The sequence below is a fragment of the Trichomycterus rosablanca genome, chromosome 21, assembly GCF_030014385.1.
Source record: "Trichomycterus rosablanca isolate fTriRos1 chromosome 21, fTriRos1.hap1, whole genome shotgun sequence".
Lineage (NCBI taxonomy): Eukaryota > Metazoa > Chordata > Actinopteri > Siluriformes > Trichomycteridae > Trichomycterus > Trichomycterus rosablanca.
Genome location: NC_086008.1, coordinates 4,477,215 through 4,493,595, shown reverse-complemented (window position 1 = coordinate 4,493,595; position 16,381 = coordinate 4,477,215). Strand labels below are relative to the sequence as shown.

Below are 16,381 nucleotides of genomic sequence, written 5' to 3'. Positions count from 1 at the left end.
ACTGTGTGTGCAAATGCTTCTTAGTACAGGTGTGAGCCATAGTCCTGTTTTTGTGTGTGCGCGCTCAGTCTTTTTCAGTTCTGTGGTGTGTGATGGAGGCTACAGCTCTGGGAAAAAAACTGTTCCTTAGTCTATTCATGCATGATTTTATTGTCCTGAATCGTTTGCCTGAGGGTATAGTTGGAACAGTGTGTGTCCGGGGTCGGGGTGTGTGGTGTCTTTGATGATGCTGACTCTCGTCTCGTCGTTCCAAATCTGGCCACAGGTTTTTCTTCGCACCAAACCTGACACTTAGCTTAAAGCATAAAATGTATTTCATCTAATTGATTTTATATACAGTCCCAATCACAATTTTTGGCACCCCTGGTAAAAAGCATTTGATTCTTTTTATCAGAAATACACCATACAGCCAGAAGTATGTAGACACACCCTCAAACTATTAGGTTATTAGGCTTTCACCACATTTGTTGCCAACATGTACACTCTCCTCCACAATCCTGGTAAAGATGGTTTAAATGGGTAGTAAAAATTACTAAATTACTTTAATTTCACTCTTACAGTTTGAGACAAATTCAACCTTTAAGTGAAGATAAAACAGCCCCAACACGTCACAGACCCTGCTAGAAGCTAGAACTTGTAGAAGTTGTGGTTGAATCTCCTAACAAAACAGTGATTTAAAAGAAACATCCAAATCCACATCAAACACTTAATGGTCACAAAATCAATCTTGTGCCATGGTCATCCCACTCCCGGGATATAAACCTAATTGAAAAGCTTTGGGTGAGCTGAAGACCTGAGTCAACAGAAGAAGACAGAAACTTGGATTTTGCATCGGTGTATTGATGAGCTCTCGGCCTCCTGGCTCTGTTTTACAGGAGATTAAGACTAAGATTATAGGAGAAGACTTAGTGTTGTTTAAAGTTTAGATTTGTAATATTTTCAGTGTGTGATTGAGCTAATTGACAACATGGCTGATTTAATGACTTTGCAACACAAGTTTAATGAAAGTGTTAGCAGGCAGGAATAAGGAAGATTTAATCACAATAATTAACACGATAATAAAAATCTCATTAAAAAAGGAATGGAAAAATTTAAATTCAGACATCAGCCATGTTAAGTTTTAACAGATATGTGTTTAGTCCAGAATTACATCATTTAAAATAGTAATTAAATTTTGAACATTAATTCATAGATGATTTTAACATTTTAAGGCTTTGTAAGTCAACGTCTTATCTCCTGCTAGATATTCTGCCACCTTAATGGTCTCCACCATCAAGTTTACCGTTTAGAAAGACTGGCACATTTTCTACATCCTGCTCACTTAATCTTTCCTGTGTAATAATTATAATCTAAAATGTGTTCGACATGCTGAAACCTGCCGTGTTCCAGTGCTGAATAATTAATTAAGGTTTTCAAAAAAATCACTGTGAGCGGAGGCAAAACGCAGGGCTACCAAATCTATAATCATGAACAGGTAACCGAGATCAAAAATGTGAACTAACAAGACATGAGACATCAAATAGAAAATAAGCTTTATAAAAATTACAGAGGAGCATTGCTGTCTTTTCTACGAATCTACTAACAAGAAGCAGGTGCAGGCGATGTTATTAAGAGAATTGATGCAGTGATTATCACTCAATCAGGACTTCAGGAGCAGCAGTGCAGTCTGGTGTGGAAGACAGAACAAATATCAGGTGTTTTTGCAAGAAGTGCGAATATGAAGCTTTTTGTGTCTTGTTTTTAATTTGTCAGGTTGAAGTGCCACAATAAATGTACCAAAGAAGCACCTCCTTGCCATTTACTGATTTACCATCAAGGAGGTAAGAACTTGTTGTATTAACCCCCTTTTAAATGTATGTTTCTCTCATCAAATTCAACAACAAATTAAAGACTTTTGTTATCTCCTTCATGATGAGTTGATAAAAGCCCCTGAACTAGAGAGGGTTTTGGTTCTAATTGGTCATCACAATGCAGAAGTAACATTTATTTATTTAAATATGTGAGAGCAACCTCGCTGAAACATGACCCAGCTATGAAGCAATCACTTCCGACTTGTAAATCACTAGTAGAGGAGAATGGAGCACCTGGAAATTGTGAGGCTTTCTACTTGTCACTTTTCCATATTTTAATATATTGATTCACTAAAGTTTGGGGCAATTAATAGTTGACAGTTTTGTGCCAAATAAATCTTCCAAAACCAAAAGTTTCACATAAGATTTACATTGTAAATAAGATTATTTTAAGAACCTGGTCTGACCTGCTGTTGTGGAATGACAGGATAAAATTACATAAAGAAAAAGGTAAAAATACAAAATATAAAAGAAAATACAAACATACTACAAAGACCATTTTAAATGTGTGAATGTACTAGTTCAGATAAATTTTTGTGTATCACCAAAACAAATTCCTCGTATGTGTAACATACCTGGCGAAATAAAGTGATTCTGATTCTTAAAAAATAAAATAAAACTAGATTCTTGGTTTTTACATGGGTTTTTCTGGGTGGCTTAGTGGGTAGCACTGTCACCTCACAGCAAGAAGGTCCTGGGTTCGATCCCCAAGTGGGGCGGTCCGGGTCCTGTCTGTGTTCTATATAACCTTGTGAACTGATGAATCTTGTGTAATGAGTAACTACCGTTTCTGTCATGAGTGTAACCAAAGAGTGTAAAAAATGACTTTAAAATCCTAACAAACAAACTTCTGACTTGTACATCACTAGTAGAGGAGGATGAAGCACCTGTCCATGTTTTTCACTAAATTAAGATTCACATTGTAAATATAAAATATGTAAAATATGTAACTTTGTAAATTTTAAATATGTTATTTTAAAAACCTGGTCTAGCGCCCAGGTGGCACAGCGGGATATTCTGCAAGCACACCAGTGCCGAGATTCTGAACTCCTCGGTCGAAACCCTGCGTTGCCACCGGTCGGCTGGGCGGCATCTAGCAGGCATAATTGGCAGTGCCTGCAGCAGACTCTAATTGGCTACCATGTCTGCTGGGTGGGAAAATGGCCCGGACTGTGCACGGGTTGGAGGAGGCATGAGCAGCAACATACCCTCCTTGAATGCAATCAGGGATCTCCAGCAGTGGAAGACAAATTGACTACGCTAAATCTAAAATGCATAAATAAATAAGGAAAAAAACCTGATCTGGCCTGCTATTAGGGAATGACAGGATGAAATTACAAAAACGAAGAAAAAGAAAATACAAACATGTACTACAAAGACCATTTAATTGAGTGAATGTATCAGTTCAGATACATTTTTTTAAGAAAGGAAAGAAAAACAGATTCTGGGATTTCACATCATCTGTCACATCAACAAATCATCTGCTATTGATTTTAAAACAATTAATATATTAGTGCCCATCAGAAGACTCTTATACTGTATTCCAAAATAAAGTGTTTATGTGTATTTACATTTTACAGGCATTTAAAAATGTTTTCTTTATTTACATCTTAAATTTTGTTCTCTGTCTCTCTATCTTTTTTTTATTCTTAATGTTTTCCTGAAGATCAAGGGACAGCACAAGGTAATATAATTATTTTATATCTTTTTATCAGTGCAATAATAGTTTAGAACATGTATCAGGAACTCTGAATTCACCACAAAGAAAATGAGCTACTTTTATGCCTAAAATAAAAGCACTTTATCAGGTGATCTGGTTATACATTTATAAGCTTCCCCCGACCACACAGATTCAGGCAGCTGGTACAATGCAGCACTCTTCATTTACCATGTGCCAAGTTTTGTGAGAATTTCTTTGTGTTACCATGACCACTGTTTTCTGTTACCGGGACAACAACCTCCTGTTACCCGTGGATACTATATACATATATATATATATATATGTGTGTGTGTGTGTGTGTGTTTTTCCCTTTTTCCCTCTCTCAGCTCGTCAGCTTGTCAGGACTGAGTCGGTGCCGTGCGACATAAACAACCCGCTCAGGTACACAGACCTGCACATCAGCCAGACGCTGCCCAAAACCAACAGAATCAACAAGGTGGGCATTCATTCAATACACAAGTCATATCTTCATCACACTGCCCAGCTATATAGCAATGTGCTAACAGGATGGTACTGGTACTGTGATACTCATGGATGCAGGATAGATTTAGAGAAGGAGGGGAAGTTGATCAGGGTTACATCAAGACACACAGTTTTATTTAATAAGCTTTAATAAGCACGTACATGACTAAAATCTGTTTTATACAGAATTTTATTTGCAGTGACAATTTTTCCCTTTACAGCTGTGACTCCTGTTGCATGCTTTACACCCACAGGAAGAAACACACGCTAGGACCTGCCTCCTACAACCTGTGTGTGACTGCCTAACATTTTTTGGAGCCCTACATGTACAAAAGAATATGTAATGCTCTTTGTATTTCGTTTACCAGAAGGCATCACTATTGCAGTTCAAAGAAGATTACTCCCAATCCAGCAGTTACCTCTCTCAGATATGGCCGCTCGTTTTTGTAGAGAATCCATCCAGGCCAGTGTACAGAGATACATTGGTGAACTAGAGACCACTGGGCCAACTAAGTGCCAATACAAATATACACTTAACTATCATTATCCATGAGAGATTACATTGTTTACACAGCACACATGAATAATTAGCTGGTTGGATCCCAAATCACATCTTATGTGTTGAATAGTTTGTACAAGGATTCTCGTTAACTCATTTTAAAAACAAATAACATCACGTTTCTACACAGTCACATTCCGATGCATTTTTCCAGCGTCGTACCAACTTTTTAATGCCATCAGCAAAAAATGTTTTTGGTTGAGCTCATAGCCACTGATGCAGCGCTGCTTTCACATCATCACATGAAAATCTTCTTCCCCCTAAAGCTTCTTTAAAAAAGGTGGAAATCAGATGGAGCTAAATCAGGACTATAAGCACGACCGATTACTACTCCTCCCACCCTCACCGCTTATATCCAAAATATAAAAGTGTGGAAACTTTTTGAAGATCCGTCGCTATAGCTATACCATCTGTAGTGCCCTTATTAAACATTCTATTAAGCATGGTGGGGTAGGGTGGGTTTTTAAACGATAAAAAGTATCTTCAGACTTTAATCTCATCTGGTGTAAGTGTGCTTTAGTAGTAAAAAGCACAATATACATGGTGGTGGTGTATTAGTGTGTGTTGTGCTGGTATGAGTGGATCAGACACAGCAATGCTGATGGAGTTTTTAAACACCTCACTGTCACTGCTGGACTGAGAATAGTCCACCGACCAAAAACATCCAGCCAACAGCGGCCTGTAGGCAGCGTCCTGTGACCGCTGATGAAGGTCTAGAAGACGACCGACTCAAACAGCAGCAATAGATGAGCGATCGTCTCTGACTTTACATTTACAAGGTGGACCAACTAGGTAGGAGTGTCTAATAGAGTGGACAGTGAGTGGACACGGTATTTAAAAACTCCAGCAGCGCTGCTGTCTGATCCACTCATACCAGCACAACACACACTAACACACCACCACCATGTCAGTGTCACTGCAGTGCTGAGAATGATCCACCACCTAAATAATACCTGCTCTGTGGTGATCCTGTGGGGGTCCTGACCATTGAAGAACAGGGTGAAAGCAGACTAAAAAAGTATGTAGAGAAACAGATGGACTACAGTTAGTAATTGTAGAACTACAAAGTGCCTCTATATGGTAAGTGGAGCTGATAAAATGGACAGTGAGTGTAGAAACAAGGAGGTGGTCATAATGTTATGCCTAATCGGTGTATATAAGCAAAGTAAGAACCAATGTACAGAATATACAAGCTTTGTATTGGCATTAATGCTTTCACACATGGTGTCCACACTTTTATTTAATATCTGTGCTTTATTTAGCTTTAATATGCCTTATGGATGGAGGTTGGGGCTTGTTGTGGCATCTGTGGTCTGTCAAAATCTAAATTATTATCATTATACATACAGTATAAATGCATTTTATAGAGGCACTTCACTTAACCCCTTAGTTCTTATTAGAGCTTATAATACTAGTTCTTTAAAAAGAAGACTCACCTCATTGTGCACGTACGTGTGCTGCTTCACTCAGAGTTGACCGTTCATCTACTTGTTGAAAAAGGTGATTGGGTTTCCTCTCAGTCATAAACTTTTCACTAAGCTTTATTATTTTTTTTTATCGTGGTTGGCTGTCTCCCATGCAATCCTAATGTGTAGATAACCCGATGGAATAAGGTTACAGGAATAATTGATCATACTTCTTTAAGCTGGTCTTAATGAGTTGTGTTTGCTGGGCTTATTAGGAACCTGAGACCTGCATTTTACTTCTCTGCTTTATTGATCATTTGGATGCAGTTGTCAAAAGTGTAGTAAAACACAACGATTAGGGATTGGAAAGTGTATGTCTTATCAATGTTTTAATCTTAACAGTCTGCATGTGGTGCATCCTAAAAGGTTATATGTTCTTACAGAAAAGTTATAACACCACTATAATATGTACACCGACTAGGCATAACATTATGACCACTGACGGGTGAAGTGAATAACACTGATTATCTCTTCATCACGACACCTGTTAGTGGGGGGGGGGGATATATTAGCCACCAAGTGAACGTTTTATCCTCAAACTTGATGTGTTAGAAGCAGGAAAAATGAACAAGCGTGAGGGTTTGAGTGAGTTTGACGAGGGCCAAATTGTGACGGCTAGACGACTGGGTCAGAGCATCTCCAAAACTGCAGCTCTTGTGGGGTGTTCCATGTTCTGCAGTGGTCAGTATCTATCAAAAGTGGTCCAAGGAAGGAACAGTGGTAAACCGATGACAGGGTCATGGGCGGCCAAGGCTCATTGATGCTCGTGGGGAGCGAAGGCTGGCCCGTGTGGTCCGATCCAACAGACGAGCTACTGTAGCTCAAACTGCTGAAGAAGTTAATGCTGGTTCTGATAGAAAGGTGTCAGAATACACAGAGCATCACAGTTTGTTGTGTATGGGGCAGCAAAAGGGGGACCAACATAATATTAGGAAGGTGGTCATAATTTTATGTCTTCTTCAGGAAGACTTTATGGATTCTTGCGACTGTACTCTGTTACCCCTAATAAGTTTCATTCAGTGAAATATATTGCTAAAATGTGTTGCCTTAAAAAAACTATTAACATTTATTCTCAAAACTAACACAACACAATGACAAGTTGAGTTGGGTAGTGGTAGCTCAGTGGTCAGGACTTAAAGCAATCATTGGGAAGGTCAGAGTTCAAATTTCTGCTCTACCGAGCAGCCACTATTGGGCCCTTGAGCAAGGCCCTCAACCCACTTGGCTTCAGGGTGCCATGTAATGGCTCACCCTGTGTTCTGACCCCAGCTTTCAAACCAGCTGTACTGTACAATAATGCACTGTCATATTACTGGTGTATTCCACTGCTCACATTACACTGTGTGTGTGTGTGTGTGTGTGTGTGGTGTGTGTGTGTGTGTGTGGGTGTGTGTGGGTGTGTGTGTGTGTGTGTGTGAGAGAGAGAGCGAGAGAGAGAGCTATTGCTTTTAGCTCATCTTGACCCACTGGAGTCTAAAACAAGTCTCTAATGAGGAAGCAATATTTCATTACGGCGTCTCGCATGTGCTAACATTTTTAGCTTCCAGATTTAATAAGTACATCTTGTTTTCATTTTAGCTAAAAATAGTGAAAGAACCCATTAGTACTCAACACATATTTATACTTTCTTAATTCAATTTGACTGTACAAGAGCTGTGGTATAATAATATCAAAGAAAAAACGTGAAGTGGATAAAAAAACAGTAGAGGCAGGGCGTAGCAGTTTTGGAATTTCAAAGATTTCTGGATTGCTATGAGTCGAAAGAGATTCTGTATTACGAGATATTATTATGTCTTGTTTGCTTAAGGTGACAATGACATGGTGGTGGTGTGTTAGTGTGTGTTGTGCTGGTATGAGTGGATCAGACACAGCAGTGCTGCTAGAGTTTTTAAACACCGTGTCCACTCACTGTCCACTCTAATAGACACTCCTACCTAGTTGGTCCACCTTGTAGATGTGAAGTCAGAGACGATCGCTCATTTGTTGCTGCTGTTTGAGTCGGTCATCTTCTTGACTTTCATCAGTGGTCACAGGACGCTGCCCACGGGGCGCTGTTGGCTGGATATTTTTGGTCAGTGGACTATTCTCAGTCCAGCAGTGACAGTGAGGTGTTTAAAAACTCCATCAGCGCTGCTGTGTCTGATCCACTCATACCAGCACCACACACACTAACACACCACCACCATGTCAGTGTAACTGCAGTGCTGAGAATGATCCACCACCTAAATAATACCTGCTCTGTGGTGGTCCTGTGGGGGTCCTGACCATTGAAGAACAGGGTGAAAGGGGGCTAACAAAGCATGCAGAGAAACAGATGGACTACAGTCAGTAATTGTAGAACTACAAAGTGCTTCTATATGCTAAGTGAAGCTGATAAAATGGACAGTGAGTGTAGAGACAAGGAGGTGGTTTTAATGTTATGGCCGATCAGTGTATAACCAATTTGACCTGAGTGGAGTTTTTTTTTGTGCCTCATGCATACGAGTTCTCGACCCGGAGGGTTTCTTGCTGCTCACGCTCTCATGAGTAAAATTGGTTTTGCTTTTGGAAACTGAATATTTGATGTTTAAGAAACATTTCTGTCTTTTTTTCAGGACCACATTCCTGTACCCTATCAGCCGGACTCCAGCAGTAACCCTTCATCTACCACGTCCTCTACCCCTTCATCTCCGGCTCCACCTCTTCCACCAAGTGCCACCCCTCCATCACCTCTTCACCCGTCTCCTCAGAACGCCCGGCAGCCCAAACAGCCCAACCTTACAGGTACATACATCCACAGTTTGGGAAGTACATTTTAGAAATTTAGTAAACACTTAGAGATTTAGAATTAAGACCAAATTTAATACAAACAATTTGAATGTGGGCACTTATATGAATGTGGGACAGTGGTACAGTGGGTAGAGCTTTCGGCTATCAATTGAAAGGTTGTGTTTGAATCCCAGCTCTGCATTGCAGCCACTGTTTGGCCCTTGAGCAAGGCCCTTCACCCTGTCTGCTTTAGGGGCGCTGTACAATGGCTGACCCTGTGATCTGACCCAGCTTCCAAACAAGCTGTACACCTGTATATGTATATATGACAAATAAAGGCACTCTGTTCTATTCTATTGGTGGGGCGCAGCAGTAAATTACTCTAGCTCACAACTGAAGGGTACCCCCAGCTGTGTTGTCGGCCAGACATTGATGGCTGTGTCTAAAGGGGGGTGTCTGGGGCCCCACGATAGATTGACATCCTGTTCCGGGTGTGTTACAGCACTTGCTTACGACCCAGACCAGGATAAAGTGGTGTTCAAAACATGAAAACGAATTGTGTCAGAATCAAGACCCCAACATACACTATATTGCTAAAAGTATTCAGTCATCCATCCAAATCATTGAATTCAGGTGTTCCAATCACTTCCATGGCCACAGGTGTATAAAACCAAGCACCTAGGCATGCAACAAACATTCTACAAACATTTGTGAAAGAATAGGTCGTTCTCAGGAGCTCAGTGAATTCCAGCGTGGTACCGTGATAGGATGCCACCTGTGCAACAAGTCCAGTTCTGAAATTTCCTCGCTACTAAATATTCCACAGTCGACTGTCAGTGGTATTATAACAAAGTGGAAGCGATTGGGAATGACAGCAACTCAGCCACGAAGTGGTAGTCACGTAAAATGACAGAGCGTGGGTCAGCGGATGCTGAGGCACATAGTGCGCAGAGGTCGCCAAATTTCTGCAGAGTCAATTGCTACAGACCTCCAAACTTTATGTGGCCTTCAGATTAGCTCAAGAACAGTGTGTAGAGAGCTTCATGGACTGCTTTGAGTGTATTAAAAATGTTCAATCTTTGTGGATGAATACCTTACACCATGGTATTGTAGTACCATGGGCAGTTGTAGTATAGCGGTTAGGGTACTGGACTAGTAATCAAAAGGTCACTGGTTCAAGCCCCACCACTGCCAGGTGTTGGGCCCTTGAGCAAGGCCCTTAACCCTCAATTGCTAAGACAATATACTGTCACGCTACTGTAAGTTGCTTTGGATAAAAGCATCTGCTAAATGCTGAAAATGTAAATGTAAAATACACCAACCTGATTCCTGTCTCTGGTTTTCTTTCTCTCAGCATCTTATTACTACAAATACAAGCAGCAGTTCATCTTTCCTGGTAAGTGCCTCTTAATTGGCAGTTCTCAGTACCCATAATGCACTGCAACAGGCCAAGGGCAACACTTTTCATTTAATTTCTTGTCGACGCGATTCAGCGCCTCCCCCGTTCATTCTCTTTTTGAAGCGCCTAATGAAGAGTCTTGTGCGGTATCGTGTGTTTCCTTCTAAACAAACGGGGGCTCAGTGGGAGACCCTCGGCTTTAGATCTGTTTGATGATTATGAAGGAATAACGGTAACTGATCGATGGGCTACAAGTGAAATTGTGATGCATTTCAGCTAATTAAGAATCGTGATATGCTGTTATTGGACAGACCAGAATTTCACTCTGATGTATCATTAATGTCACATTCATTATTAAACCAACAGCATGTCATCACAGACTGACTGATTTTATGCTCTCATTCTTATTTTTTAATGTTTGTGTTTGTAGACGTGACCCCGGAGGTTCCCAACAGAGCTCCTCAGGTTATCTTACATCCTGTGCTGTCAGAACCTGGGTGAGTATGTCAGAAAAAAACATACGGAATTATGAAATGCACTCGGAGACGGATCTGGAAATAATATACAACATTTAATACACTTTTAACTAAAGCAATTTACAGCTATGATTGATGCAGCCCAGGGAATGTAGGGTTACGTGTCTTGCTCAGGTTCAGTGCCAACCTGGAAGCAGTGGGGCTCAAACCAAGGACCTTTTGATTACTACTCCTGTATCTTTTAAAAAAAAATATTTTTAGTTTTATGCATTCTTTCCCTTTTTCTCCCTTTTAGCATGTCCAATAGCCCGATTGCGTCATGCTTCCTCTTCATCAATGCCGATCCCCGCTCCGATTAAGGAGGACGAAGCTAACCCACGCCCCCTCCGACACGTGGGCAGCAGCCGTATGCATTTTGTCACCTACACTTTGACGAGTGCAATGCGGGTTAGCACTGCGTCAGCACTGACAGCACTCTTTTCCCGTCTCTGTGCAGGCGCCATCAATCAGCCAGCAGAGGTCGTAATTGCATTAGTTATGAGAGAGAGAGACCCCATCTGGCTTAATATCCCACCTCGATCTGAACAACAGGCCAATCGTTGTTCATGTGGTTGCTCAGCCCAGCCGGCAGGCAGAGCCTTACAAGGTCCGGTCTCTCCCACCCAGCATACTGGAGGCCAATTTTGTCTGCTGCAGGGATTAGCCAATTCTCCCTGTTAGAGGTAGCAGAGTCGAGATTCGAACCCGTGAGCTCAGAATCTTGCCGCTGGTGTAAAAATCAGGGAACTTTGACTTTGAGATCGTTTTAGCACAATGTATTGGGGCATTATCATCCTGGAATGATGGGAAAATCATCAGGTTAAAGGGTTTGGACCAGAGGATACACCTGATCTCCTAAAGTTGCCTTACAGTTGTTGGTTGTTGCCTTTATGCATCTCTCACTGTACTGACATTCGTCCTGATGAAGGAACTCTGATGAACGTTGATTCATCAGATCTTTTAATTGCTATTAATTGCTCAGGAGTCCAGGTTTTGTGCTTCTTACACCAAGATATTTATATTTGTGCATTAAGCTTTGATACAGAAGGTTTTCATGGCTGTTAGATTGTGCCGACTAGTCCTGCCAGTGAGCTTTGACTTGTTAGACTTACTGTGCTGTGATTTTTAAAACTCTTTCCTTTATATAAACGTTCCTGTTTTTCTAGCAGTCACTTCAAAATCAGAGATATTTTTAATCTGCTGTTAATGCTGATAATGAAGAACCCCGAGAACAAAAGTAGGTTATGAAAGAGAAATAATTTTGGATTTAGGGCAGAGTTCAATGCTCAGGCACACACACACACACACACACACATTTACGTCACTGTGTATTTATGGCAGACATGAACATTTTGAAATAACCAAATTACTGGAGCAAAAATATACACAGTGTAAAAATTAAAACCACTTGAAAGAAGTCAGGACAGACAGTTTGGGTGAACGCAGCATTAATTCCGAGTTCACGCTACACTGATGATGCCATCTGAGTGTAAATGTGTCTTAGAGGACTCAATGGTGCATGTACTCACCATTACCATTACCTCAGTAATCAAACGTACACAAATTCCCTCATACTTCAGACGTAATTGTTTAATTAGGACGTAATTGTTGACCTACGTTTAGCCTCGATTTAAACAAGTCTTTTTGAGGTAGATTTAAACTGCAGAAATGTTTTGCTTCAGCTCACATATTAAATTATCAAAGTCCAACAGACAGAACAAATAAAGTTGCAATGAGCATGTTTATCATTATATAATTTCTTTATTTTTTGTTTTAACAGTAACAAAGGAAACACTCTGCTCCAGATCGAGGTTGAGACGACTTCAGATGTGAGTACATGCGTTTAAGTTTTGTTTTAACATTTATATTCACATCGGAGTTTATTAATGTTTAGGAACTTTCAAGTTCATCTATGACTTTCTGTTTCACAATGTAATTATACTTTATAGCTCAAAATAGATGTGCTGGATATTCCTTTCTAAAATTATGGGTCATAACAGCCAGTACTTGGCTTTCCATAAGGTTTAAAAGTCTGTCTGTAATATTTGTGCCCATTAATTTAAAGGACTATGTGTGTGGTGTGAGGTGGTGGCTTCCAGTTGACTTTCCAATTTATCCCAGAGGTGTTCGATGGGGTTGAGTTGAGTTCCTCTATACCAACATTGCCAAACCTTGTCATTATGGACCCAGCTTGTTGCCCAAGGGTACAGTCATGCTGCAACAGAAGAGGGCTTCTCTTAACTTTCCATAATTTATTTAATATAATTAATGTGATACTTTAGAAATGAGTGTGGCTAAAACAGTTGAATTATATCATTAGATTGGGTGTCCTTATACTTTTGACATTGTAAGGTATACAATGTAGAATTATGTATTGTTCTTTGTTATGTATTGTGCAGTAATAGAGCGTAAAGGCAGTAGGTGGTGTAAGACAAGCAGAATCAAAAAGAACATGCTTTACTGGTGGTGTTGATTAGTACATGCCAAACAAGAATCAAGGGCAACCACACGTCTCAAATTTACTCTATTTTGGTTTTATTTCTCTTTAAAGTTTAAAAATTAGACCCAAAAAGTAAAGTTTAGATTTAATCTACACACTGAGGTAGATAGTACTGTTACTTGGCTACCAGGGGTCAGTGAAGCGATACAGAACCGGTGAAAAAACATGATTCAGCCAATCAGAGTATGTGGTTGGAACTTGAATAATAATAATATATTGTTAAATTAAATGTATATATTTCATGGAATGATTCATCTTGGTTTGTTTCTCTTTACTAAGAATGAGGATGGCAACCATGAAGCGGAGGACTCGGCGGACGAGTTTGAGGAGATGAACCTGTCGCTCCTCTCGGCGCGTAACTTCCCACGTAAGGCGAGCCAGACCAGCATCTTCTTGCAGGAGTGGGACATCCCACTGGAGCAGCTGGAGATCGGAGAGCTGATCGGGAAAGGCTGGTTCGGCCAGGTCTACCACGGCCGATGGCACGGAGAGGTGGCCATCCGCCTCATCGACATCGAGAGGGACAACGAGGAGCAACTCAAGGCCTTCAAGCGCGAGGTGATGGCGTACAGGAACACGCGGCATGAGAATGTGGTGCTCTTCATGGGAGCATGCATGAGCCCACCACACCTTGCCATCATTACCAGGTGAGTGCCAGATGACCTCAGATTTTCTTTATCAGATTCAAGCAATTATCTATAGTGTTCATTAGCATTCAGACGTTAATATGATTCATTTGTTACACAGAGATGATAACTGTTTTTTTGCATGGCTTCTAACCAAAGATCATTTGATTTACATCAAGTATTTCAAACCGATGCTGAAAACAGCAAATCATAGAAACGGTTCACATTCCTTTATTTTGCTTTTTTCTTGGTTATATCATATCTAACAAAAGGTCAGAAGTATTAATCGTTTCAATTTAAAGCACTTCACCTGGAGCAGCAGGCCCAAACACGCCAAATTGAGCTGGAATTGAAAGAAATGGACTCAATCTGTACAAGCGCAGCTTTCAGAGTCTGTGGAGCACAAATATAGATTGTTTGTCTGTACGCTGCTACAAACGAGCCTTTGCCAATTGCTTTTCATATTGCTCTGTGCAGCTTGAAATAATTTGTGTGGCCTTTTAGCAGCCAAGTAAACAAGTGTTTTCTTTCATGAAGTACCTAAAGAGAATGTCAAAGTCAGTCAGAGACTTTTATCACTAAGTAGAAAGCAGAACTTCATATACGATCTGAAATACACTGATCAGCCAAAATGTTACAACCACCCCTAAAAATGTGCATGGAATTGTGCATGTGATGGTCAGGGATATATTAAATGTAGGGCAGCATAAAGACCTAAATGACTTTACTTAGGACTAAATTACTTCAAAACAGAGAGCTGTGGTGGGTACCCATCAACAGTGGTCAGATGATGGACAAGCCACGAAGTGCTGATAGGTTGTTGGGTGGCCACTGATGGACGTATTGATGCCATGAAAGCTATGACGTCTGGGACAAACCCATGGAAGAGCTCATGTGGCTCAAATTGCAGATGATTTTAATACTGGTGATGAGGTGACTAACTCCTGTCTGACGTCAAATGCACCTCCTCCAGAACTTGGAAGAAGGTTAGATGAATCCTGTTTTCTCCAAGTCCGTATGGATGGTTGGTTACCAGGATGAACTGTAGGACACTCCACCTCGCAACATAAAGTAAATGCTGATAATGCTCTGGTAGAAAATATAACAGATGTCCTGGGTATTCATGTCTTATTCCTGAATGTAGTACAATGTTTTCTTTACAAATCTCAAAGCTTTAAAGCTTTGCAGCATGGCATGGTGGCTTGGTGGGTAGCACTGTCGCCTCACAGCAAGAAGGTCCTGGGTTCGATCCCCAGGTGGAGCGGTTTGGGTCATTTCTGTGTGGAGTTTCATGTTCTCCCCGGGTTTCCTCCGGGTGCTCCAGCTTCCTCCAACTGTCCAAACACATGCAAGTGAGGTGAATTAGAAATTAGATTAGAGAACTTTAACTGATGAATCTTGTGTAACCAGTAACTGCCTGTTCTGTCATGACTGTAACCAAAGTGTGTAAAACATGACAATTACATTTCTAATAAATAAATAAATAAAGCTTTGCAACAGCTACTGACCATTATCATTTTAAAGTCATGCTGGGATAACATGGATTATCAGATTTTGTCCATGTCAGCTGAAGTGCATACTGTTATTACAGCAATAGTGAGTGTATATATTATTATTTTAATGTAAATATTCAACATTTTACTGATTTAATAATTTGTAATGAAAGCATATTCAGTTTAAGAAAAATGCAAATTAGAATTATTTTCACTCATGGTCCCTCACTGTAAGACCTGATGACTTTTAAAATGTTTAAAATATATAATTCTCTACCTTTAAAAAAACTGTAATGGGGCGTGTCATTCCTCACTACTTAATCGTAAGGTGAGGTGAAGTACAAAATGTTTTAACCGAGGTGGAACAATACTGTGGCTACTAACCAGAAAGGGGACAATCAAACTGTTTTACAAACTGTAATATCGCTTGTGTAAGTTCATATGAAACCTTTCATCGAAACTATGCAGTATAATTTTGCTAAAACTGTTGCAATCAAAAGGGGGGTTTACATTTCGCACAGCTGTGTATGATAGTACGAAAAAGTCTGGTGTCAACTGACACTGGGAATCTGAGGATCAGTAATACTAGCAAATTGCCCAAACTATATTTTAAAACATACTTATTCTAAATAGTAAAAGTGAGCTAGTATGCTGTTTCTAACTTTCTCCACTGTCTCTTCTAGTCTGTGTAAAGGCCGGACTTTATACACTGTAATTAGAGACGCTAAAGTCATCCTGGACGTCAACAAGACCAGACAGATCGCACAGGAGATGGTTAAGGTACATTTTTTTTACCTGATTCCTTTTAAATTCCTGATAAATGGGGAGCAGGGGGTGACAAAGAGTACAGAGCAACAGGTGAGCTACAGTCAGTAGTTGTATACCTACAAAGTTTATCTTTATGGAAGGTGTAGCTTATAGGAATAACAAAATAATGTATGTATAAGATAGCTAATAAAGTGTTCATTGAGGCTGATTTATATATAATAATTGTTACTTATAGGAAGAAACAAGACTAGAGTCCAGTTCTTTTACTAAATGTA

General features: G+C 40.2%; 1 protein-coding gene across 1 annotated transcript in view; it reads left to right on the top strand.

Annotated features, from left to right (window-relative positions):
• The window catches only part of ksr2 (kinase suppressor of ras 2), an 82,696-nt gene that overhangs the window by 55,498 nt on the left and 10,817 nt on the right, over positions 1-16,381 (top strand). Inside the window, 9 exon segments of the mRNA XM_063018046.1 lie at positions 1,753-1,853; positions 3,517-3,534; positions 3,897-4,006; positions 8,652-8,820; positions 10,160-10,201; positions 10,635-10,701; positions 12,500-12,548; positions 13,499-13,866; positions 16,022-16,118. Coding sequence (XP_062874116.1) covers positions 1,753-1,853; positions 3,517-3,534; positions 3,897-4,006; positions 8,652-8,820; positions 10,160-10,201; positions 10,635-10,701; positions 12,500-12,548; positions 13,499-13,866; positions 16,022-16,118 — 1,021 coding nt within the window.